This window comes from Lissotriton helveticus, chromosome 4_1 (genome assembly GCF_964261635.1).
Source record: "Lissotriton helveticus chromosome 4_1, aLisHel1.1, whole genome shotgun sequence".
NCBI lineage: Eukaryota > Metazoa > Chordata > Amphibia > Caudata > Salamandridae > Lissotriton > Lissotriton helveticus.
Genome location: NC_136063.1, coordinates 447,227,744 through 447,254,925, shown reverse-complemented (window position 1 = coordinate 447,254,925; position 27,182 = coordinate 447,227,744). Strand labels below are relative to the sequence as shown.

General features: G+C 41.6%; 1 protein-coding gene across 4 annotated transcripts in view; it reads right to left on the bottom strand.

Moving 5' to 3' along the window:
- RAD54B (RAD54 homolog B) overlaps positions 1-27,182 on the bottom strand; it is a 608,133-nt gene that overhangs the window by 53,164 nt on the left and 527,787 nt on the right. For all 4 annotated transcript variants that reach the window (XM_078687026.1, XM_078687028.1, XM_078687027.1 and 1 more), the window contains 2 exons: positions 13,984-14,156; positions 4,093-4,354 (listed from right to left, as the gene is read on the bottom strand). In XM_078687026.1, the coding sequence (XP_078543152.1) occupies positions 4,093-4,354; positions 13,984-14,156 (435 nt within the window). The remainder of the gene's footprint in view (positions 1-4,092; positions 4,355-13,983; positions 14,157-27,182) is intronic.

Sequence of the window (27,182 nt, the reverse complement as noted above, 5' to 3'; positions counted from 1 at the left end):
TAAATGGAGAATGCTAAGAAAAATGGTAAGGAAAAGGTTAAATTCCACTGGGGGTCAGACCTGAGACCAGGACCCATCAGATGGCAGAGAAGCGAGGCCAAACCGGTGAGGTGGAGGAGTAGACCCTGTTGAGGCCGTACCCAAAAGGTGGGGCCAAATGCTCCAACAAGAGAAGAGAAACCGTAGAGGGAAGAATATTTCAGACTGGCAATGCATGCAGACTCGGAGCTGGGAAATGCTCAGTGTAGCAAAGAGGGATGATCCCTGGGCAGAGAGGCAGTTGTTGGAAGCTGCTTCACACAGAAGGCTGGGCGTGACCAAGTCAGGGTGAGAACAGTGATGCGAGAAGCTCTCTCTCAGGTGCTGAAGGAAACGAACATATATACAAACAGAGCGTTGCAGCATCACAAAACTAAATGAAGGATTAGAATTTTTATGAAATACTAACAAATGGTGACACTTTTTTATAATGAGAATAAAAAGCATAAAATAGTACTTATTTTGACTGCAAACAGCAAGAAAAGAAGATTATTCGCATTCAAGATAGGTATTATACGGTCCATAGAGTCTTGATTGGTCAAATTTGATGACATTATTCATCCCCCATTGGCTTATGGTTGCTAATGCTCATGGGATTTGTAGGGTTTTTTGCAGATTTTTGACTGCTGCTATTTAAAATAAAACAAGTTAGGAAAGAATAATTTAGCATAAAGTGAGGTCACTTCCTAAAGCATCTGTTTCAAAGCACAGGCAGGAATACATGAGATCAGCGTAAGGTCTCGAGGACACAAAGATCTTGCAAGAGAAAATAGCAGTTTGCAATTCTTTTACACACTAATCAAATCAATATGAGTGATATGTGGGATCAGGCTTGTCCATGTGAATCAACAGGGTGGTCATTTTAAAGTCAGATGCCCTCATAAGAAAGAACAGATCGACAATTCTAGGATCATGCAGGTCTTTTCAAGGGCTTCAAGCTCAGTTAATACGAATGCTGCATTCTTTCTGAAAAAGAAGGGAGCAAAAATAAACATTTACGAGTGCTGAGTATACACATCAATCGATGAAGCTGTCAATAGACTGAGACAAGAAAGACTTTATTGAAGCTAAGTGAAACTCCCCAACTCCAATCAGCGGCTCAGGTTGAAAATGACTAGAGAATAGCTGAAGTGTGATGCCCGTCTTAAGACTCAAGGAGCATTTCATAGCAATCACAAGCACCAAATGAGTTTCTAATCACACGGTCAGGAGAACGTTCACACAGGAAACCGCCTGACTACACATCAGATTCATCTAGCATGTCACCACAAGCTTTTGAATCAACCAAAGCACTAGTTTTGCCAAGGAAATATTGATAAAGACAGCTAATGAAAACATGCAAGATTCAGAAAGCCTTTTTCATCTGAGAGCAGTGCACCACATTCTGATAATTCAACTAAAATACTTGCTACACGAACCTACATCCGGGGTCGCATAAAAACAAGAACACCACTCCACCCCCAGAGACAGGAGCAGATCAAATGACTCAATGACCACTGATGCTTTAAAATCTAATGGATGGAAATGAAGGAGGAGGTGAGGGAGAGGGCTTTTCCATACCTTAATCTTCGAGTGTAATCATTAAATAACTTCCGCCACTGGTCATATGGACCTTCGATCATCGACAAGGAAAATAATAAAGCAGCAAACATCTACATCAATCCAATAACATGATAAATTATTAATGATGTAATGCAGACAAAGAGCGTTTTGTATGAATTAAAGGGTTTAATTAAACAATTTAAGTTTTCATTATTCAATAACAATTAGTCTTTTAAGCTTCAGCATTAACAATGAACATCATCCAATAATTTATATGTTAATATAAGGCAGAATATAATATTAGATACAATTACAGTAAATATTGTAATAATACAGCAAGTGTGGTGCATAAAGTAAATTCCCTACTCTAAATTAAATTGAAATGATGGTTGAATAAGGTGTCAGTTCAGATACCCAATAAAAAGTTCTGATGAAAGAATCAGTGCTTGAGCATAAATGCTTTGCATATCAAGCTTGAATGAATACATCTGCAAATCAGCAAAATAGGCTAAGCAACCTCCCATGAAGATAAGTAAAATTTCAGGTAACTCAGAGATGTGTTTCCAGCAAAAGTGAGTAAGAGAAGCCCCTGTAGAAGACAAGCTCAAAGGTAAAAGCCCTGGCTCACTCTAGGAACAAGCACTAATATAAACACATATATATATTAGATGGCAACATGTTTTATTTCGTCTTCTACTTTATCCAATAGGATTTCAGTAAACTCCTGGGAATATATGAACTTCCCATTTTCTCAAGTCTGTACAATACACCATACACGTTAGTCATTGAAAAGATACATCATCCACATTCCACAGTCCAGACAGTTCTTCCCAAAAGTCATCCTTCCTGCTACCTCTTCTCCTCGGAGTTAGAACCTCACTAATAGTTGCCTACTATAAAACAAATTCCTATTGACTATCAGAAGGTTCTGGAAAATTACAACATATGCAGCAAAAGGGGAAAAAAGCATCTTGTGCATACAACAACTCAATGTGGAAAACAGGCCTTTCAAAGCCGATGCATTCTTTTCGGATAACATTGCACCGACAGCTAGGCTAACTTAAGTCAGTACATTATTATTTCTTTTATGCTGATTGTCTAAGTATGGTTGCTTATTGCATTCAAATGTACGTTTTATATTCATGCACTTTTGCATTTTTCAATTAAATGCGTTTTTATTTGTAAAAGATACATTTGTGTCAGAAGAGGTGTCATGCTGAAGATGAGTCATCTTTCTCTATGAAGAGAGATGATATGTTGTGAGGAGGACAGCATAAACCTGCAGGATGATATCCTCCCAGGCCCATACACTGAACACTGGATACCATTTCCTGCCCCGGGACAAGACAGCAAATGTGGCAAGACAATTTAAGACTAGGCAATGTAATGACTGTGTATTCACGTTCTCTCAGAAGTTAAGGAGAAAAGGTATCAGCGATTGCACTAACAATAAAGGATAGATTGGTAAGTTATCTGGGTCTTTGTGGTCATTCCACACTACCACAAGAACACAACTGAGGGAGTAGCAGAAAGAAAGTGTGAGAGACATCATGGAATAAACATAGATGGAGTGGGAGGGAGGTAGGCAGAAGGAGAAATGGAGAGGGAGGTAAAGGTGAGGGAGACACAGGGAAAAGGTGAAGAACAGAAAGAAGTCAGGAGACAGAAGGAAAATAGCAACAGGGAAGAAATTAGAGAGGCCGGCGGCAGAAGGTGAAGACATCAGACTGTCTTTATTCCAGTTGATGTAGCTCATAAAGTATTTCTGTTATTTGTAGATTTGTTTCTTCAGCTATCAATATAATCTAACATGTGCCATAAAACATTAAAAAATTGCATTGGGTAAGATACTTACAACAGACGAAGGGCAACACGGTATGGCTGAGGGATGGAAGAAAGGAATGGGGACTTGGGAATTGGGGAGAGGAGCAGAATATATCAACAATAAGTCGTCTAGCTATTACCATAATGCAGTCAATGGCAATTTAAAGGGATGCTACAAACACGCATCATGCAACTCCACATATATTTGGCAGTGTTCTGTAAATGTATCTCTCTCTCTTAATCTCTCAATTTTGAGCATGCAGTCCTGGCCAAATCCCTCCTGCCTATTTACAGCCGCTTCTTTATACAGAGCCAGCTTAATTGCCATATGCCTGTTCCTCAGGATGAGAGCGATATGCGCACCCAGGTTCCAAAATGTTCTCGTATTTTTTGAGGACGCATGCCTGCCACTGGTAATTAACCCAACCAACACAATCCCTAATGGGTCCAATTAAAAAGGATTGTCAATAAATGTACATTTTCCTCTTGCTCTTGAATGTTACTAAATTGCAATACTATTTTTTTTATTTTCCAAGAATCTGCTTACTTTAATCAAATGAAGTTACTGAATGCCGATATGATGACAAACACCGGCCAATTAAGGTGCATCAAAGCACAAAAGAAATCATTGGCCCCTGTAATCGTGCACATACCAAACCGAGTAAACGGTACATATCTGTTTCCTACCTGAATATCATTGGCTGGATTCCAATCGATGTCATACAGAATTAAATGAGATGCACCAATTAGATTGAGTCCAACACCTCCAGCTTTGGAACTCAACAGAAAGATGAAATGTGTTGAATATTTACTGTTGAACCCATCCACAATCTGTTGCCGCTGAGTGACAGGTGTTTGTCCGTCTAGTCTGACATAAGAGTATCCATACCTCTTGCACGTTTTTTGCAACATATTCAGAGTCTGGGTGTAGTTTGAGACTAGTACAACCCTGCCAAAGAAGTACCACAAGGTAGTGTTATGCATAATCATAGTTTGAACACAAACAGTTCAGAATGAGAATCAGCAAATTCTATACTGAGCTCCAGCCACCCGTCTGGGTAGACTGGATTTCTCACCTTATGTAGATTCCTTTGCAAAGATTATTTATTAGATTTAAGTAAGAGCAATACATAGAATGTATAAATATCAATATTTTAAATTATCAGAGAGCTGACAATTATTTGCAAACAAACATATATGGCAGTACATAAATGAAAATAAATGTTCAACCTTCCATGCCATGTGTAAGGCAACAGTAATTCAACTTTCATGCATGTAGGAAAGAAAATACATTTAAACAGGTCTCACAAAATACCTAGTACTTAATCACCCCAAACAATTATGTTAAATTGTGACCAACAAATATTGCCCAAGAATACGTCATCCACAGGCTGACGAGCGAGCATATTTATATTGTCTTGTACACTTGGAAGGTATGTAGAAGATGTCTTAGAGGGCGGTTTGCGCCCCCCGATGGGTATCAGATATTAATCTTATGATACATGTATGAAAAATATCTATGGGGGACTGCGGGGTGTACTCACAATTGTATGAATATCTATTGGGAAAATTGTAACGCAGAACAGAGCCAGCCAGCAAGGGGCCAGCAACAGACGTTTTGGGGCTTACCAACCATCAAATTGTTTGGTTGACAATTCCCTCCCCTTAGCAGCTGCACATACGGGAGTTGTCAACCAAACCAGTTGATGACTGGTAAGCCCCAAAACTTCTGTAGTGGCATGTGACAACGCCAGGTGGGCTGATTATGGTAGCTAAAGTTTACTTATGTCCGACAACTTAACCCTTGTTCCCGTCCTTAATTGTCCGCGTTGAGACAAGACTCTGAGATGTGCATCAAGCTGCATCCCTGTTGGTGACTTCTTCAGCATTTTGAAAGTGAAGCAGTCGTGCTTGGTCTTCTAACTTGAAAGCATCATTCATGGAGAACTTTGAAAGGTCTTGCCTAATGTATGAATCTTTCGGGAGTTTATAGTAAGTCAGACCAGTTCTTAGTTGTGTGTGGATGTTGTAATGTTTCCTGCCAGCACAATCTGGAGGCACATTCAGTTTGCTTTGAGAAGATGTATGTAACAAGCATGCTACATAAGCCTGGAAAGAACTCTTTGATGGTGCCTCTGCCTTGATATATTATAAGAAAACTTCATATATATTTTGATCGGGAAAGGGCCCAATGTCTTCAGGCAGTGAATAGGTTGGTAATATTGTCACAAGAATTCGAAGCATAAGGTCTCAAAGGTCTTGGGTAGTCCTCCTTCACAGAACACTACTTGAGGTCTTAAACCAACTGGAGGCCTATGCATGACCAAGTGTCGGCCTCCCTGCTATTTCGATAATTCTGACATTATTTTAGACTGGGTACGGTGTAAAAAGTGGTCGCTCAACAGCATTTTATGTATTGATTTCCCAATGATCAGCATTTTACTGATTGCTGTATAACTACACAACTGTGGTGGTTGTGTTTTAAGTGAGTAGAGTGTGGTGAGTCCACCAGTGTGTTTCAAAGTCTGTCATTCTCTTTTGAGCCAGGGTAGTGGGTCGTTGTCCCAGAGCAATAAACAAGCCAGTTGCAATAAGTTGTTTGCCATATAGTAAGATTATGGGCATCCAAAATGGACCGGTGTATGCAAACTGGCAAACTCATCTACGAAGCAAGGGAATGCCCTACAAAATGTATCAAAATATGGGGACCTTGGCCAGGCATGGATGATGACTGATACAAGACTGCCAGATCTTTTGATGCTACCCACGTAGCTGATGTCTGTTCACAAGGGTATAATGAATGGAGGGCAAAGCTTCAAGGAGGGGACACCAAATGTGTAAAGAGTAGTGGGCTAGAACCCTATTTTAGAAGCTGATCTACTACATCGCCATTTGTGATTTTATAAATGACTTTCTGGTTTGCAACTCACATCACGTGAGTTTAACTCTCTGTTTAATATGATAAGATGCTAAAAAAGGATTGCCCATGCTTGTAGTCTTCAACTGTTGGAAGTGAACAGATTTGCAGCCAATATGCAAGAAGATCCAAAACTGGTTAAGGTGACAATATATTTACACTCTACCTCCACTAGCGCAGGGGCTACAGAAGTAATCCATGGAAACCATGTTAACCACAAGAAGATTGCATTTGCAATCATGCACAAGTGCTACAGGTTAACATTTCCCCAGATGTCTGACCCAAATAATTTATCAGTGACCACTTGTGCTTGATCAATTTTGAAAGCCAAAGAATCTGCTCTACCACCAAAGTTAAAAGAAATATTTGTCATGCCCAGGCAGAGATCTCTGTGCTATCAGAGAAGCAGCTTCTACAGTAGCTCCCCCAAAGGTACTGTAGGGCGAGCAGCCGCCATGTTAATCAGCCACTCGGCAAAGGTTTTTGTATTTCAAAAACACTCTGTTGTTACGGGCGTTTACAGTCTGTGCTTGTGTATGTGCAGTGAATGTATAGCACATGTATGGTAGTAGGACTCTGTGTGTGTGTTTGTGTACTGAGGCCATTGGGATCTATTTTAGATAGCCCCTCATTTAGCTTGGCACACGACAGAGGTGATACAGCTTTCCCGGGGAGTGGAAGTGTATTGACTGCATCCCTGCGGGTGGAGGGTAGAGATCCAGACATTAAAGTAAAAGAGGATGTAGTCAGGGATGCCCTTAGAAATTTCATGAAGACTATTAGCCAAAGCTGCAGTTCTGTTCTTCCTGAGCACTCCATTTCAGTTGGTAGATGGTAGGGATGAGAAACGGACTGAAGTTTCTGTTGTTCAAAGTGAGACGGTTTCTAGAAAAGGTCTCTCCTTTTGTCTATTCCAGGTGCGGAGATCTCATACTTCACTGTGTACTTGTTTCAGACACTCCTGCCTTCATTTTATTCTTGTTGCTTACAATGTACCTTCTTGCTATTTTAATGATATCTTCTGTAGTTATTTTAGATGTACTAAGAAACAGGCTAATCCTGTCATTATTAATGGTTTTAATTAAAAGCGTCTATTCTGCTTCGTACAGTGTGTGTGTGTGTATGTGATATTGTGAGCAATGCAAAAGGTTTGTTTCTGCTACCATGGTATGCCTGATCCCTTTATAGGGATTGTTAGTAACCCAAAAGCAATACCTCTATTTCAACAATGTATTCGGTAGGGTTCTGTGGAGCTACAATAACCTGCCTTTCACATTCAGCGCTGGCGCATAGAACTAAGTTCACTTGTGTCTCCCGTGGGTGGGAAAGTAAACCTTGTAGAACTACGCCAAAGTCACAGATTCCACATTTATTGGATGATACTCAACTGTCAAGTTAGTCAATTGTCCAGTGTCAGAACCAAGGGGTCATTATTTAGCTGACCTATGAACATTACTACCATAGCCGCACATATAACTCTGTAAATGGCATTTTTTTTATCAATCACAATTCCTGCTGCTTGTTGTAAGTTAAAATAACATGATAAGTAAGATTTAGGAAAGTTCCAAACATCCCATGCTAAAATAACAGTGTCTGTCAATGAAACTTGCATAGAATATTAACCCCAATACGAAATTACTAAAAACGGTCGCCTCGTAACAACTATAAAATTCTATAAGGACACATTTGTAATCACCGTTGGGAGTGAAATGTTACAGAAGCAACAAACACATTTGTGCGGTAGCTACTTCACAGAAACAAACTAAAGGTCCAAACAGAGGCTTTATTAAGACACATTAAATGATTAACTCAAGGTATATTCACACCACCAATAAAGAAACCGGTTTCAAAGAACGTGTAAAAATGCCACAAAATATCAGCCTGAAGGAAGAAATATCATATACATAAACATTAACTAAGTATTGAACAACAGCTCCAAACAAGCCATTTAGAAAACAGAGCTAAAAATTAATGATACTATCCTCTGACTGGAATAAAAGGTTGCATCACATTTGATTGCTCACTGGAAGTACCTATGAAACAACTCAAGGTTTGATTTGCATTAAGCAAAATGTGTCTTTAAGGAAAGGTTTAGGGTATGATAAAGAGTTATGTTCAAGCAATGTGCACAATCAATTTACCTTCGACAGCACAAAGGTGAGCAGCATTCCATTCTTTTAAGCTTTTGTAAGTCATTACAAATAGCAACCTATCGGCTGCAAATAAGTTTTGGCCCTGGCCCAACCACTAGGCCAGAAACGCCCTGAACAGGAACACAGGCAACTTCATTTTCTTAAGGGCCAATAGGTGAATGCAGAAGTTGCCCATTATCAAGGCTGCCCAGACTTGACTGCTCCTAATGCCTTTTTGCAACACCACCTTACACTGTCTATTTAATTCACTCTTGCAGGTTTTTCATCTCAACTTTCTCACTTTTCCTATCTTTCTCTTCCATTCTTTTTTCTGTCTTTCTTTCTTTTGCTCTGGTCCAAAGTCTGAAACAACATCAGGTTCCCAAAAGGAGTATCAGTGCCCACAACCTGCAATGACAGGCACAAAGTTCACGTTGCAGCCAACCCTCGACTGGTTACAGACTTGCTGGGCCTCATCAGAGGTGCACTTAAAGTCCAATGGCAGTGGCACAGCATGCTTCGTACTCCTCAACACATGTACTACGGGCTCTGACCGCTCCCTTGTGGCTACACCCTGACACCTTTCCTCTGCAATCCCTGACTTCTGTCCTACTTCACTTCAAACAATGAAGCCAGGATATATCATCCTAAAGTCACAAGGTACATGGCAGTGGGGAAAAAAGGTAATAAATTACCCCCACCTCTAGCCCCAGTCTCCTGCCATTCTTGGTGAATCAATTAATCAATACATTTGTAGAGCGTGCTACTCACCCGTGAGGGCCCCAAGGCGCTAAGTGCGGGGGGAGGGAAGGCAGCTACTGGTCGAACAGCCATGTCTTGGTGAAGACTTTGTTTGCACAACACTTATCCGACAGATGGCGAGCAGGCACGCTGCAGGACTTTAAGGCCTTGAGCATTGTACTGGCACCTTCCCACCTCAGTCATTGGAAGCAGACTGGATGGTATTTGGCCACAGCCTGATGTTGGCTGCCACTCCTACAGCCCCTATTTTGTACGCACCCCAATGAACATGCTTCTCTTGCACAATACCACACTGCAGCTATTGTGAAGGCCAGTAAGTGGTCTAGTGGGGAGAGGGAAGCAATCTGTTGTGAAACAGGCAGCTACCTGTCTGCCACTGCCCTTCCAGGAAACACCAAAGGTATAGCTGTGAGAATGAAAGCTCATGGGTCAATTGGTCGTATACATCTGGGGGCCTCTGGTCATCTTGATCGCTCTGGTCATGTATCAGTTAGGATAGCTTAGAAGAACATCTAAGCCACAAATGGAGAAAGAAACCAACTGAGAGCTTTTTTTTAATTGAGCTAGATAATTTTACATTAGAATTCTGTAAAGAGCACATAAATTGACCTAATCTTCAAAGCCATACAATAAATGCATTCTTTGCAAATTAGCAACGACCCAACCCATGTTTTAGTGATGAAAAACGTGATGAAATACATTGTATTATTGTCTAATCAGCCAGTAAATGCTTAGAAAAAGGATATGTAGGGAGGTTTGGGGGGCAGATGAGCTGGCCTGATACCTGCAAAGGTATCCTGGCCACCACCTGTGATCACAGGTGGCCAATGGAAAAGTACCCAAAGTGACTGCTCCGATCCTAGTTAGAAGAAATCATTACAATGTAAATAGTCAACATAAGGAATGCCCTCATCATTCTAAAATTGAAGGTGCAACCCATGGCCACTACTGATCCTCTGTACAGCCCCCCCTTTGTCAATCAACCTACCTGGCCAGTTCAGCTACACCAAAACACAGCCCGCAAACTGACTCTCCAGGGAAGAATTCAATAACCGATGGGCATGATTCACACATAAGCATGATTACTTGTCCGATACTTCATTACATCCACCTGCTACCTACCAGAGCACAAATTTGACATCTGCTTAGCATCAGTCTGAAGCTGATCGCCTGCATGAGATGACACAAAGTCTGCACAACCTGACACAAAAGTACTTTCCATCAAAGGCCTCTCTTTCCAGGGAATTCTCTCTTAGCCCCTCGTTCCACCTCACTTGACACAACTATATGTAGACAGCCTACCTTGCACACAAAACCTCAGAGCATTCCTCCACACACATCACCTCTGAAGCACCCAACACACGCGAATGCTCCTCAATCACAACTCCCACAAACTAGATTACTAACACAGTCTCCAGAGCAGGAGGCCATAAGCAGAATTAAGATTCATTTACCCATGCAACCTCAGAAGAATCACCTCCTCTCGAACCACTGACTCATTTAATACACATCACTTCAAAGCTGCCTCGTTGAAAAGCAGGTTTGCGGTGTTTAATAAAACCCCTATCGTAGTCTGATTTGTAGCTACTGCACTCAGGAAAACCTGGTTCTGGTAATCCTCGATACCACTACATACCCAGAAGATAAAACATTCTCCACCTGGACAGACAGAAAAATCTGGTAGGCTTGCCTGTATTCCAAGGAGCCTTAAATGCAAACTATAGTGATTACAAACATTACACCTACATCACTGAGACAGAACACTTTATACTTCCCATGTGGCAGTAAAAACGTTTTATTGATGGGTTCTGTGAATAGAAAACTGATCAACTCGCCTTCTCTTGTGATCATATCTTCCTAGAATATTGTAACCTCTATTTGAAAGAAGACATCTACATACCCTTCCTCAAACCCTTCCGGTCCAATGATGCTCTAAAGAAACACTATAAACAGTTTTATAGACATAGTGCATTCCTCTGGTATGCCCTTTTTTTTTTTAGGAGTTTTATTTAGCGTGAACTAGACCCGAGATTTCAGGAGTTTTATTTAGCGTGAACTAGACCCGAGATATCGGGCATCGGAGCGCTTTGCATGAGCACCAGTTTCGTTACCTGAAGACACATTTATTTTTGTTAGGCACGGAGAGATTAAGTGATTTGCCCAGAATCACAGGATGCTGAGCGTCGTTGCCGAGATTCGAATTCGATTTCCCAGCTTCGAGGTCCACCGCTCTAGCCGTAAGGCTACATTCTCTGCAGTGCAACCTTGCGTTCATGGCACAACAAATGCGCTATTCATAGTGTGGGCATGAATCCACACATGCCCTGTGAACAACACATCAGTGAAAGGCAGACCGGCTGTTTTACCCCTTCGGTGCTGATGACGGCTCCCGGCCGTCATGAGTCACGGTGGGCGTGTGCTGATGACGGCCGGGGGCCGTCATGAGTCACGGTGGGCGTGTGCTGATGACGGCCGGGAGCCGTCATGACCACGCCCGCGATCGGAATGTCCAGCACCGGTGCGGAATTCCAGCCGCGGCCAAGGTGTTAAAGCCATCAGTCCGCCTCTCACTGAGGCGGCAGACCCGGCCCCAGGTTTACCTTGCATGTGGGTGCAGTACTTGACCATGAGGGGGATGCTTTGGTGGTCCCTGGGACACATGTATGTCTTTTATAAAGGGCACCCTCACGGGATGAACGGACTGTGCAACACCTCTTTATACCGCAGTGTGCCTCTCGAAGGCTTTTATGTGTTCGTGCTCACATCTACAACATGGGGCGGGCACACAGGCAGAGGATCCCTCATTTACATGGTAGCAGAGCCCCATGTAAATGAGAGAAGACCCCCTGAGAATCTGTAAGCACACATGTAGTGTTGGTAAGAGTCGCACAAACATCTGTGGCCCTTTCTGCAAGACCATGGCGCCCCAGGGCACAGAAGCGGGTGCACACTGTTGTTGCGCTCTCACAGCACTTTCCATAATATGGCCCTCTCTCAAATAGAATTTGTCAGACCACTTCTTAATATTTTCACAATTGCTACTTTAGCGCTCCATCACCATGCTAATCCGGAGGCAAAAAAAGGTAAAATCCAGAGACCTCGAAAATATGGGCAACAAGCACTGGCAATGTCAACAGGTCTGGTTCTAATATTCTAACACATGCAAACACAGGCATGCACAAGTGGATGGATACTATTTTTACCAGATTCCTGTGCCCCCCTCCCCCTACAGAGCTTGTGCCATGCAGCACCACAAAAGGGTGTTTGTTATGCGCCCACACTATGGTATAAAATATATTCTCTGCAGGAATGCAGAAAGCTTCTCCACAAAATCGGATATTGCCTTCTAAACCATCTTTTTTTCCTCATCTGACCTGTTGATTCGGATAACTACCAGGAAGTCCAGATTCTTAGACCAGAGCGGCCCGTTGTGTATGTTAGCATTTTTGTAGATACGTAGCCAGGAGTCCATCAAATGCGTCATTCAAGTAAAAGGAGCAAATGTAGCAGTTCCTGGATGCAGTCTCAGCCTCATTCCCAACATAACTATGGTATTTTGTCCCTCCCTGTGCAGTTTTCTTCCATCTTGGAAGGGCTAAACCAGAGCTTCTCAGTTTCCCCTACATTCAGTTGCACGTAGCCATCAACCTTCAACTGATCAATCGTAAATGAAAATTAAGGGAACCCTACTCACAGCGGAACATGGGTAATTAAGTAATATAAGAAAAACAATGGCTCCTGTGGAATAGATACTTATTAATATGATCAAGACAAGGCGAAAATTCGCATGTGTAGGCAGGGTTAAGGTGAGATGTCAAATAGAAAAAACTGGCAAAAAACAGATTAGCGTTTTCCAAAAGAAACTGTATTTAAATTTAAATATACATTGAAAGTAGTTATTACACTAAATATCAAAGGTTATTTATAGTTGTGTAATGTGTCCCAAGTGAAATTATGAACCCAAAAAACAAACAAACATAGAAATGGCGTTTGTGACACAGTATGTGACAAGGTTTCAAAATAAAGATTTTTTGTATCCAAAAAAGCGACCACTCATTTTTCACAATACATAACATCTATGTGATTATAGAATGTCAGTTTCAGTAGTTCACTTTTCCTAGTTGTCAGTTACTTTCAATGTATATTTAAATTTAAATACAGTTTCTTTTGGAAAACGCTAATCTGTGGTTTTGGCCTTTTTTTCTATTTGACATCTCACCTTAACCCTGCCTACACATGCGAATTTTCGCCTTGTCTTGGTCATATTAATAAGTATCTATTCCACAGGAGCCATTGTTTTTCTTATAATATTCAACTGATCAATGTCAGTCAAGCATCTCCTCAGGGTCTCGTATTTGCTGCCCCACCATCTAGGTCTAGAAAGCCCTGGGCACCCTCACTGTAAGAGTGGCAGAGTCGGCCATAGGAGGGTCATTAATAGAAGAGTGAACATGTAGGTAATAAAAAGAATAGGTAACAGACAAATGACCAGTCAAGAACACTGCAAGTGACAGTCTCTGACTCAAAGCTAAAAACTACTTCCAGACCCATCAGGTGATGTTATAAGAAGAACAGTGCAGTGGCAGTCTTATGTTTTTTAAAGCTGAATAGAGTGACCCAAACCCTGAACTTTGTTACAATCCAGCAAAAAATTCTCAACTATTTGGCCTTATCAAAAGTAACCCCTTGTAGCTCTGGAAACAGTGTCAGGCAGAGTGAGTAAAAGAGCACGCAGAATGCTGGTGTGATGATGATTTCCATCCCTACCTCTCATTTGGACTGTGTTCGCGGATACCTGCCATCAGCTTCATCAGTACTTGCAGTTTTCCTGACTCTGCCTCAGCGAATCCGACAGAGTCGTATCCTTGCGGGAACACGTCGAGAAGCCCGTCGTAAAGATTGCCTTCAGAACACTCGTCTTGGCTTAAACGACCTTTTTCCTGTTGGAAAAGATTGCATAAACATCCATTATAAGAATAACATTTCACACTTTTCACGACCATATCCAGTCAGTCAGTCAAAAGGAATGTTTATTTAGACCAATGGTTTTTAAACGACGCAAAACACAGTCACCTTATCTAAACAGTTAGTAAATTAAATAATAATTATTACAATATTTAAAATTCCAGCATAAAAAATTAATCAGTCAGCCATTCAAGTTAAAACATGTAAAAGGCCATAATATTAGATATTCCTTCATACGCCAATAATTATAAAATGTATACAAACTGAACAGGGTTCCTAATTTTAAAGAGTGGGTACTCTAGCCTGATCATTCTTAACTTCCTTACCTATCATTTTGTTTACTGAATGCATTTTGTTGTGTAAGGTTACCGCCTCTGGAGTTTCTCATTTAAAACCAAAATACTAACAATAACATTTGAACTTCCAATTATATAGATTACATTTCATATTGTATTGTAACTGCTAAAGATATTTCATCAGGACACCTTGTTCAATTTATTCATCTGTGCATAGCTTTTAAACTCCAGTCATAAACCTTCCAATAGCAATTTTTAGTGTCCAAATGGCGCATATCCGTAATAAACTCTACAACCTGTATTCTGTTTACTATTCCATATTTAAAAAATAGTGGACATAAAATCAATTTCCGCAAGGTCAACACCTTTAAGCAATCCACTAATATGTGCTTAGTATCGCATTTTGTGTAACTCATGTGCAATTACCATCAGGTTGGATCATTTCTGCTTTTATTTTACCATTTGCATAGTAAGGATTAATGCCAATTCTAGTTCTGAGTACTTTGCACCTCAACCAACGATTTGGTAAAATGTGAAGGTAAGGGAACCAAGCTCCCTTATGCCATTAGTTTAACGTAAATTCAACTGATTTTTTCCCTCCCAAATACTGCCAGTCCCTTTCCCAGGATAGTTCTCTTCCTATAGATCTCAACTCCTCCCCCTTAGAGACTTCAACTTGTAGGTTTCATGGCAAAAGCTCACCTTCATGTCCCTACAAACAGATGTCTGATTTTTTTCTGACCCCTTTGGCCCATTTTAGTTTACTATACTGGATTTCATTTTTGCACCAGTGGGAGATTCCAGTTCCTCTCCCTGACCCAGTTTTTTCCCAAAATCTTATTAAAGCAGCTTGTGCCAATATGGTCCATGAGGACAGACTCGCCTCTAGTCTGATGTCCTGTACCATGGAGGAACCTGGCAGGGACTTTAAGGTCTTAATACATTTTCCCTGCATGGCGTCCCGGCCATTTTTACCACTGATGCAAGTAATTCAGCTTTGTATTGCAGTTGCGGCAGTATCATTGTCACAAAAGCTTTCACAACTGGTCTATGTGACATATCGCCATAGTCCTGGTTGAATTTTCTTAGGCCACTCACCAAAGCGAGGGCCCTCGCTTTAAGGCCTTCAGATGGGTATGCCAGTTCAGTGACCTTTCAAACCAAATTCCTAACTGTTTATAGTCGGTAACTGTTTCCAATTTAGTGGTTCCCAGATGACAACTGAATTTATTAGCTATTTTGCAGAAGCACAACACTTTCGATTTATCCATGTTTACAGTTAACTGTTTATGGATACAATAATTAATGAATATATTGAACTTTCTTTGTAAACCCATCTCCATCTGGTCTAAAATTACCAGGTCATCTGCGTACAAAAGGCACAATATATGTTCATATAGGAACATATTCTAGGTCTAGCGCCTTTTGTCCCCACAGGTGTCTTTGGGAGGTCAGCGACAAATATAGTAAATAGCAATGGGGCCAGTACACACCCCGTCTTAATCCATTATTAATTTATATTTTTTGCATCAATGACCACTCTGTATCGATAATAACTTGGACCCAATTATGTTTGTGTAATTCCTATATCATGCCCAAGATTCCGTTTGGGATATCATAATTTACCATGGTTTGCCATAAAAGATCTCGGCCCACCAACTCAAAGGCAGCACAGTAGTATACGAAGCAGCAGAACAACCTCCCGCTCTGCTCAACCGACTTCCTTGCAAAGGACAAGAGGGCAAAGCAGTGGTCAATTGTGGAGTGACCCTCTTTGAAGCGAACTTGTTCTGGGGCAGGGGACTATTGATTTCAATTCGACCCAATTCATCAGTATTGAGTATAAGTTTTGCAATGACTTTTTCACCCACATCTAAAAGGTTAATCAACCTATAGTTTTTGGAAGACCTTATATCTCCTCTCTTATCCAATTTACTTTATTGGGAGCTCTTTTTGTCTAATGCAGTTATTTCATTGGTTTTCACAAAGCGTCTGTATGCAACTCCTCATCAAGCTGTCTAGGCGCTGAGCTTGCAGACAGAAATTTGAATTTGGTTGCAGAAACACAAGATAAAATGTATTTACAAAGTGGATACTGGGAAAAACACTGCAACGTATTTACTGGTTATTTACTTGTACATTAGTGATCCTTAGATGGCCTTCCCAAACCCAACGTGTCATGGAAAAGCACAGTGGTCGAAGTGGGGGGGAAAAAGTAGGGGAACTGTGGGCAGAGAATCAGAGGGCGGGAATAACCCAAGTATTGGATCAGTGGGTGGAGCCAAAGGTGTGGATAGAATGCGCAAACATCCCAATTTTTAGTATTTGTTTGGCATTTCACTGCCCAGTTTAGTGAACCAATAGATACACCTGATTAATTAAGGTCATAATAAGTTATTGACATGAAAACACATTCACATAGTGGGATATGGTTCTAATCACAGATTGTCCAAAATATGATAAAATGTGGAAGCACTACCCATTTGTTGCCGAGCCATGGAATTTGTCATCAGCACTTCTCCCTTTTTCCACAACAGCAGTTCAAACATGAAAGGCAAAAATCCTAGTTTGCAAATGTTTTCTATATAATTATGGCTCTGCCATATTTGCCTCATAATGCAAGATCTGCTGCATGATCTGACCATTTAAACTAATACATTGTTTATAACTCAAACGTATCAAAAGTTAATAAGAAATGTGACTTGTTTTGCTGTGGAGTGGATGGCTTATTGCAAAGGTTGACTGATCACCTTTCTCACTGTTGCATTTGTATGTTACACTGGTACTAATAAGGCAAAATCTTTCCAGAGACTGTTAGCATATGTACACGTCAAAATAATAAGATATCAGAAAATATACTGCATTACGCTGCAGCCTTTTTTTTAGTGCACAATTTAGTCAACACTGCAGCATAATGTTGTCCTCCTTTGCTGCATAATTAATTCCAGTGGCTCCACAACAAGCATCACGTTAAAAGTGCTTGTGAATGAAGCAGAGAGACTGTGAAGTTTGCGAACTTAGTTTGGTGTGCGTGCAAATCCTGCATTGCCAATCCCTGGTGATTTGCAGCTACTACTTCTGAAACAAGGCCAATGGAGTTACCTATGGGTGAGGCAGACTGGCCTCAAGGGCAGGTCCGGCCCTAGCACTGGTGGTGCCCTGTGTCTTAATGTTTGTTATTGCCCCCCAATGACCACCTCTGCCATGGATTCCCTCACTACCACCCTTTAACAGTGCCCCTCAAGTCTCCATAACCCCACGCTGTCTCAGATGTATTTAATTTGATTTACAGCGCCACTCATATGTAGGGTGTCAGAACACTTTACATCACACAGTAGAGACAATATCTATGTGTGTAAATCACTGTATAGAAAATGTTCCATAAGACTAAGGACTACAAGGTGTAGGAGTCACATCACAACCATACTAGTAAGCTGTATAGTTTAATAGTGATTGGTCTGGAGAAACACAAACTCAGAATTTAAAACGTAATACCATGGTTGGGGTTTCACTTTAATAATCAGAATTGAATTCTGTGCAAAAGAACACTTTTTGCAAAATTAGGATAATCATAGACTGGGGTAAAAAACATAACGTTCTAATTTATACCTTGCAGTTTGTATGCAGCTCTTAGTTGAAAGTTAATATCTCACTGTTCTATGTTAGGATTTTAACTTATAAACTGCAAGTAACAAAAGGATCTCTCTGACAAAAGCAGTAGCCCATAGCCCTATTTACATTATGTGCACTTTTTGATCTGCATGTTACATGTTCTTTGCAGCAGGCACATTAACCCTCTGAGCTACCTTTTTATGAATCAAAACTTCCACTAGACAAAATGATCTCTCTCTAGGAAGAACATTAAACACCAGAGTCATCATGACATTTTTATTGTTGCCGAAAATTTCTGGAGGCCAGGAAGTGGGCAGCATGCGCTTTTAAAACCTTAATATACTTGCAAACATAATGCCTCCACCCAAAGTCAGCACCCGGTGCGGTCACACCGTTTGCACTGCCCTAGAGTCGGCCCTTCTCAAGGGCCCTGTGACCACAGTGAAAGAGTCACTATTGTTCTAGGCTGTGCTGCTTCATAGGCCTGCCGGCAAGACTGGAGGTGAACTTCAGTATGGATTGTGGTGGACAAACCTTGAAGGTTAACCCACACTTGCCACTGCTAGGGTCCAATTGCTGGTGTTGAGACACCAGGGCTTCTAAGGTCTTGAAAAGCCTTATAAGGCCTAGCATAGGATTGTGCTCTCAGGAGAGTGGTCTGGTGGACTGGTTTTGAAGGCTGAACCTGGTTCCCCAGTTCCAAATTCAGTAGCTCTGGCCATAGTGCCACAACCTCTCCCCCACCGAACACCATACTGCCCCACTGAGAAAAACTCACACTGCCTTCAACTACAACCCAATTGCTGCCGGCTATGGCTCAATTTAAATGACGCACTAGACAAGAGCAATATGCGGCCTACAAATAAAAGTAACAACAACCTGGAAAATGCAAACACTCATAGGGAATGCAAAATTAGCAAACCATGTGAAATGTAAGCATGAACAACATGGCTACCTTAACGCGTTTACATTCACTGTTCAGAAATCAGTGAGTGCTTTGCCTCAAAAGTTAAGGACATGACTACAGGGCCCTGAATGGACCTATTTCAATGTTCATAGCTTATATCCTTACAAAACGTAAGCAGTATGGTAAAAAGACAACATCCCTGGATGCAGAGCCGCAGTACACATTTTGTTTTCCAATCCACACATTGCAGTACATCCAGTATTGGTGCACTAGTTGCAAGCCCAGGGAAAACAAAGACAAGAAAACAAAAATAGCTCTTCACTGGCAAACTCTGTAAAAGTGGCGCTAATGTGTTTGGGTGTGAATAAAATCAATCTAGCCAGTTTGCTACCACTCTGTCTTACTTTATTTAGTTATTTTTCATATTTGTAACCTTTTACTCCAGATGCTGCACTTTGGAATTAAAATGTCGACATTTCCAGCAAAAATGTTTGTCTTTTTTGGATCCATTTCACAGGGGAGCAAATGAAAGAAAGTATATGCATTTTTCCGAGCACAATGGCTGTAAAGCGCAGTTGGTGGACGTCACAGCAGTTTTAACTAATCTAGTTTTTGTGCTCGCGGAGAAACAACTCAAGTGTTGCAATGTGCTCCTAAAATGCTGCATTCTGCTGCTGACGAGGCCCGGCTATTACGAAAATCTAAATCGGGGTTGGGTTCATTAACAGCAAAGCCAGAAATTGCCTACTCCTGATCGAGGCAGTCGCAGGACTAACAATGGCATGTCAGTCTATGGGAAGAAATGAAAGAGAAGAGCACGGGAAAAAAGAGTAGCGAAAACCAGGTGTGAAAAAGAAAGAGAAGAATCAAAAAGAGAGCGAGCGCCCGGGAGTACAAAAAAGAGTGGAGAAAACCAGCGAATGGAAAAGACAGAAAGGGGTGAAAGGGAGAGAAGCGGATGATGGGAGATATTGAGGAATCAATGAGGGGATAATGAAGTAAACAAGTGGGGGTTGGGGGGAGTGCACGCGCGCGCTAAGCAGCAGCTGTTTGCTCTTTTTCCAAACACACACTTGTGCTTGTGGTACTCCAGCAAACTGTATGCCGCCACAAGCACGAGAGTGTGTTTGGAAAAAGAGCTGCACGACGGCTAAAGGTCTCCTATGCAGTGCATGCGCACTGCATAGGCGAGACCTAAAAAGTAGGGGAATTAAATCATTGGAATTGAAGAAGTAGGAACACGCCGTGCCCTGCCAATCCCGCCCACTTCGACCACTGAGAAAGCACAGTTTCAGCATGTTATGTTCTAGAAGTTAGTGTTCCAACAGGTATTCAAAGGGCTAATTCTTTTGCATATACTGTTGGTTGAGTTCGCAAGCATAAAACTTGTGAGTTCTTCCAATCAAATTTGAGATGTTATTGCTTGAATAAGAGGTTATGTTTTTCTCCCACCAACTTGAATTTATAGATTTTGCAAAACCTGGTACTTCAAGGTGCCTGGAAACATTTTTGGTAGAGGAATGGAGAGGCATGATGAGCATTGTTTAAAATACAGAGAGCGAGTAAAGCAACATTTTTGGACAATCCGAATTCATAGGTTTTCACAAATTCAACCATTTTGAATGTGAAGATGCTGTGGTTAAGTCACAGTTTCTAAAACAAAAAATGCATTATATGATTTCCTTACTTTTGGTGCCGGTTTTACAAATCTGCATGCAATTTGGTAGCCATTTAGTAAGTTTAGCTTACTCTTGGTATGTCAAGATTGATGCAGATCCGTAAAGAGTGATAATGGTATGTAGGAGCAAAAAAGTGTTCTTATGCTATTACCTGAGCTGCTGTGTAACACACCTGCAGGAAATTCGATGGTCAATTAGCATCTGACGTCCAGAGTTGGGATCTCAAGGTCTGTGCGGATCCATCAAGGAGAGTTTAAAAAAAAGTACGATTTTCTACAACTTGAAAGACGGAAGTCCGAGAACAGCCGGCTGTGAAGAATGAGCCCAGTGGTATGTGGGTTGTGCAGACTCAGGCCACAGCCCAAGCCCTTCACACAGAGCTTGCTGTGCAGGGCTAAAGACAGTGCACAGTAGGCTAACTGGCACGGGGACTGGTGGGGGGCTAAGTCGCAGGTAAAGTACTGCTTCTAGAACTTGCTGTGCACTGCTAAAGATTGGGCACATCAGTGGCGGCTGGTCCATTAGGGGCGTCGGGGCAGCGCCCCACTTGTTACAATCAAGACAAACTGTAACGTTGACACAGGCAGCAAGAAATGTAAGCAGACGCAATTCATTTGTCTGTTTACATTTCCGGCCTGTGCTGGCAGCTGCTTCACAGCCTCGAGCGCGCATGCGTCATTCAGTGCATGCACGCAGGCAAGAGCAGCAGGAGTCCAGAGAAGTGGACTCCTACTGCGCATCTGTGAGCCAGGGGCGCTTTGTATTTAGCACGGCCACTCCATTGGCATTACATTAGGCATGCTGCGCATGTCTAGTGTAGTGCAGCAGTCTGCAGATAGGCTCCTGCTCGGGCGGTGACGTAGTCGCCCCCATGCAGTGTCAAATGGCAGGATACCGCCCCCAGTCGCATCCAGTCCTATGATTTGTCACGTTGGACTTGGAGACGTGATGTGATGACGTGGGACCGGCCGCCGGCGGAGGAGATGCCTCATCCTGGTAAGTTTATTTTCTTTGTTTTTACTGTTTTTCATTACCCCCGGAGTCATGCAGGCCGCGAGAGGGACCTGTAAATTTGATGCCACCTCACGCACATAGATGAATGACCGGGGCGGGCTCTCACTACCGCACTTTAAAATATATTGGTGGTCCACAATCATACAGTATAGCAAAATACTTCTGACCTCGTATAACCACGTAGAATGCGAAAGAACGATCCCGACACCACAGGGTTTAATATTAGGTAATGAAACAAAAGCACATCTCTGGCGACTAACTTACAATTGCTACTACAAAAAAGTACGATTTAAAACCCTAAGGGGTGTATAATCAGCCTGGAACAATGTTCGAAAGCTATGTGGGATTGGGAGATTTTCATACTACACAGCGCTAGTGGGAAATACCAATCTACCAGATACATTTAATGACGCGTGCATGAAAAGGTGGCAAAGGGCGGGGATCACCCAGTGTGGTAATTTTTATTCCAATACTGGATTCAAATCATTTGGTGAACTGAAATCTGAATTTGGACTAAGCCAATCAGATTTTTTCAAATTTCTACAAGTTAGAGATTTCTTAATGAAGAAAGGGGGAGGCCCGGCCAAATTTAGAAAAATTCAATTAATAGACACAATAATTTGTACCCACACAATAAGAATTAATGGTATATATAATAACCTTATATCTGCTCTACCAGATGATATTGCAAAATATACATCAAATTGGCACGAAAAAGTAGACGTGATACAAGATACCTGTGAGAAATCACTTAAGGCATCTCAATTATGGCTAATGTCGGCCAACCTCCAAGCCCAATATTATAAAACTTTTTTCCAGTTATATTATACCCCGAACAAGTTCGCCAAATGGGGATCGGGCAGAGGTACAGAATGCCCTTGATGTAAGTAGCACGAGGCAGATAGCGTACACATATTCGCAACATGTGTCGCACTGGGTACAATACGTAGGGAAATCTCCACCTTTCTATCCAAAATCTTTAACTTACAAATTGAAATAACGACGGAAGAATTAATACTTGGTCTAGATGGAGATACCCGGCCAAAGGAAACTCAAGGGCTTATTTTTATTTCTGCGGCTGTATTCAGATTATGTTTGGCTTCGGCATGGCTAGACCATAACCCTCCAGCTTTTGAATAATGGCGGGCCAGACTCTTGGCCACATATAATTTAGAAAAGGCTATATACCGAAAGAAAGGTAGAAAGAAACAAAAGATAGGGCTGAAAATGTGGGACCCACTGACATGTTGGATACAGAATTCGGGTGGATAATTATGTAATTTAGTCTGTTTGCAATCATATATTAAGAAAATGCATATTATGTTTACTATAATTTGGACACAAAAACCGTCAGGTTTCATGTCCCGTGTTCTTATTGTTGTTTTGCTTATGTATATACTCAAGCTTGGGGGGGGAGGGAGGTAGCGGTCATTAATAATAGTTCTAATTTTGATATACAGATTTTTTTTTTTTGTAAAATTATGGAGGGGATAAAATGACGAAAATGCTTCAATAAAGATTTAAAAAAAATAGATGAATGGTGGACTTTTTAAACTACTTTACTTTCTTTTGCCCGTACAATTAAGTGCTTGCTGCTGCCTCGATATGAGAGAGAGAGAGAGAGAGAGAGAGAGAGAGAGAGAGAGAGAGAGAGAGAGAGTGTGTGTGTGTGTGAGATAGTGTGAGATAGTGTGAGAGAGAGAGAGAGAGAGAGAGAGAGGCAGCCTTTCATTATAACCTCATTATACCCTGGGCATCCCCATGGTGTGCAGATCAGAACACTGTGTCTTGCATCCAAAATATATTTCTCTTCCTTGTGCCAACACAGCTGCTGCGTCCTTTTTTAGGTTGTACAAATAACATTAAAATAGCTCCAGCAAACCCCCTTCGCCCCCCATTCAAGAACAGCCCTACCTGATGTTTGGCTTATGGTGATAACATTGTCGACTTCCCGCCAGTGGTTTGGCAATTTAACCCAAACAATATTCTGGCCAGGCGAAGGTGTGTCCTGGTTCATCTCACGGTTGAGAGGCCAGGATCAGTGTTCTGTTTTCAGTACAGAGATTCTGACCTTTCTTCCATCCGACTGAGACAGAGGGCAGGAGCTTCTCACGGAGTCTGCACAGAGCCGCCTCTTTCTTTTCGTGAGTCTCTGCTGCTACCATTGGCAGAAACACACTGACTATATATGTTGAAATAAGGGCAACATTATTTTCCATAAAATGTGTTTCTTCCGAGGGTGGGAAGATAGTAGATGTGATCTAGAGGCGACATTTCCAGTTGTTGAACCAGAACGTCTGAGGTCAAATTCCTGCTTCCACCCTCTTAAAATGTGTGATCTCGGGCATTTCGTTTACATCTCACGTTTTTTTCCGGTCAAAACTGTAAACAGTATAAAGTCTAATCTGAAACTTTATATGAAAATAGTGGACATTTACATGTCTGTTGTCAATGCCAACAAGAGCAGAATCTACTTAAATGTAATATTAGTTTAAAAAAGGTAATGTTATTGGGAACGCCTTTTCTGACCTGTCACCTCTTCTTCATAAGAGGTCTGTTTTATAGTTTGAAAAGACAATCTTTTTCGCAAACGATCAGCTTGAAAATTCACTAAAGAAAAGGAGGCCACTTTAGAATCCCAACCAATTTGTAAAAATCACACTCTTGCAAGTTCTTGTGCTGTGTCACACCGGGGTGCCGATTCACTAAAGAGTATGGGAAGTGCTACTGCGGAAATACTTTTTGAGGAACTGTTACATGCGTTTGTGACTCTGCCCTGAAACGTCTAAATCCCTTCCCTCCAAAGTACAAAATAGGGACCGCCTTTTCTATTGTTCCTAAATGACACAATTATAATGCAATGTAATATGGTGTGGCGTTGACAGATGTCTCGCGACAGACATAAATTTGATTAGGAGCAGCCATCCATCACAGTGAAAAGACAATGAGTTTCGCATCCGCAGGGCAATATAAATTACAGAAACAAAGGGTTCCTGCAAGAAATACAATATATCTAAAATACCGCAGTGCCAGAATCTGTGTTCGTCTCAGGAAAGCAGAAGATCGATTTTGCATCTCAGCAAAGTACAAGTCTCAGGATACTTTGCAAATGTATTTTTAAAACATTTTTTATATTTGTGCGTGATGAGATTGGGCACACTTAGGGGCCGATTATGATGGCGGACGGACCTGAGTCCGTCCGCCACCATAGAGTAGGAGGGACCGTCCGCAGGGGCTGCGGCGGTCCCTCCGTGCAGATTAGGATGTGACCGCCAGGGTGGCGGTCACATCCTCAATCTTTAACATTGCGGCGGGTGCAGCTTCAAGCTGCACCCACCGCAATGTTAAAAATGCTTCTTCGGCATTTGCATGCACAAAGCAGCAGGCACCGCGCGGTGCCTGCCGCTTTGGTCACGCAAATGCAGGGGGGTACCATACGTAACCCCGATGTGCACCCCCCACTCCCCCTTCACCCAGGGAGCCCGCAACGGGCCCCCGAAGTGAAGCTCCGTATGCTTTTCCACGGCGGAAAAGCCGCCGTGGAAAAGCATACTTTGTACTCCATCCTAATATGGATGGCGGTGTCTGATAGACACCGCCAGCCATGTTATTGCTTTTCCGCCGCGGTCGGAAGGTGACTGCGGCGGAAAAGCGGAGGACAGATTGTAAGACCCACCAGCCATCCTAATTTGGCGGCGGGTCTTTCAAGCCTCCGCGGCGGATTTCCCGCATCCTCCGGGCCGGCGGTGGCTTCCACCATCGTAATAGGCCCCTTAATTCGGACTATGGTGAAATATGGCCTAAAGAGATTTCTCCATGTTTGTGCTGGCTTCTTAAAATGGGAAATGTAAATCAATAAATGTTGTCCACGTTCCAAATGTGAAAATGATGCAGTTTGCTTTATTTCTACTTCAAGAATGTTATATGGGAACTAGGGTTACTTTTCTAACATCTCTATGACATACACAAATGAAGTACACGAATTAAGGTGCACTATATGCAGAACTTCTTCAGTCCATAGGCTCAATTTCTGGCCTATTTTTAAAAAACGTCTTGTAAAATGAACTGAGAAAAGTTGTGTTTCCTCCATTCCATTTTACAAAGGTGCTAAATGGATCACTTGTATGTTGCTTCACCAGTGCAAAAAAGCCCCGGTTTTAATAAAGACAATGAGGCAAATGTTCGGCTTTCTTAACTTCCTACTTTTGTTATAGCAGTCATTAGCTACAAAAATACACACGTTGCACCAAACCCTGGGTAATAAATTACAAGTGATAGGGAAGTGAAACCACCAAATCACTCAGCCACGAGATTAGTTTAGATATCGCTGTCTTTTCTTGATGTGACATAATAAACTCCATGAATGAAATGGAAGAACTGCAGAATAAACCCCCCAAAAATGTTACAGCAACTTCTCCTGAATCTCCAGACAACTTTTTAGGAATATCCAGGCGCATGGATTCTTGATATGTGTCCTGTTGAAATGACGATTTTGGAAGAGCAAGGAGTTTTTGGAATTGAACTGAAAGAAATAAATCGAGAACATTTGTTGTATAGAAATTTAATGGCAGGGGAACAAAACATTTTACAAGATAGACAGCAGAGGGATAATATTTGCCTCCATGTCTTTAATAAAATCAGGATTTTCATTCAGTATTCCAGATGGCAATCCCCATTCTATTACAAGACCTGAGGTATATAGTTTGCTTGTGTAAATCCCATTCACTACTATAAAATTGGCATTAACAACTCAGCAGGGATGATTTTCACCTCATCTGTGAATTGCATTTTTTGCTTCTTACCATGAATCCATTATTGTTCCTGGTTCCCATACTGTGACATGTTTGGTCCTCACTTACTTCTCCAGGTGTGGTCTCTCTCAGTGTAGGTTCCCTTTGAGGGGAGGTTTTGGTTTGCACTGTGACGCAAGGCGATTTTGCATGACAGTCATGGTTGCATTGGGCAGTCACACTGTTTGCATTTATTTACTGTAACAAAGGGGCTGCTTTCATACATGGTTGAGCTTATGCAACAGTATGATTTTGTGGACATAGGGAATGTTGCAGAGGTGTGCCTATGCACATATTTAAATGTATATAATTTGAATGGATTCTGCTTGAGGGGGAACATAACAATTATGTTTTTTTCTCATAAGAACTGTACAGGTCCACATGTGTGGATTTGGTTGTATATACGTGATTTTATTGTGATGTGTTGTGTTCAAAATATTGTACAAAATAATAATGATACTCATTTTAAATAACAATTTGCTTGTTAGATTGGGGTGAAATGCGTTTTCTTAATGCAAGGAGAAATTGCTGATAAAAAGCCAAAACTTTAAGGTTCCTAAATATTCGATGTGTAGTGCCTCTTTTGGTTTTCCTGAATTAGGATAATGCCTTGATGTTGATCATTAATTGCAGATTCAACACTGAAGCTTTACTGGTAATACAGTGCATCTCCTGGTAATTCTAAAACATTTTTCTCCAGAAA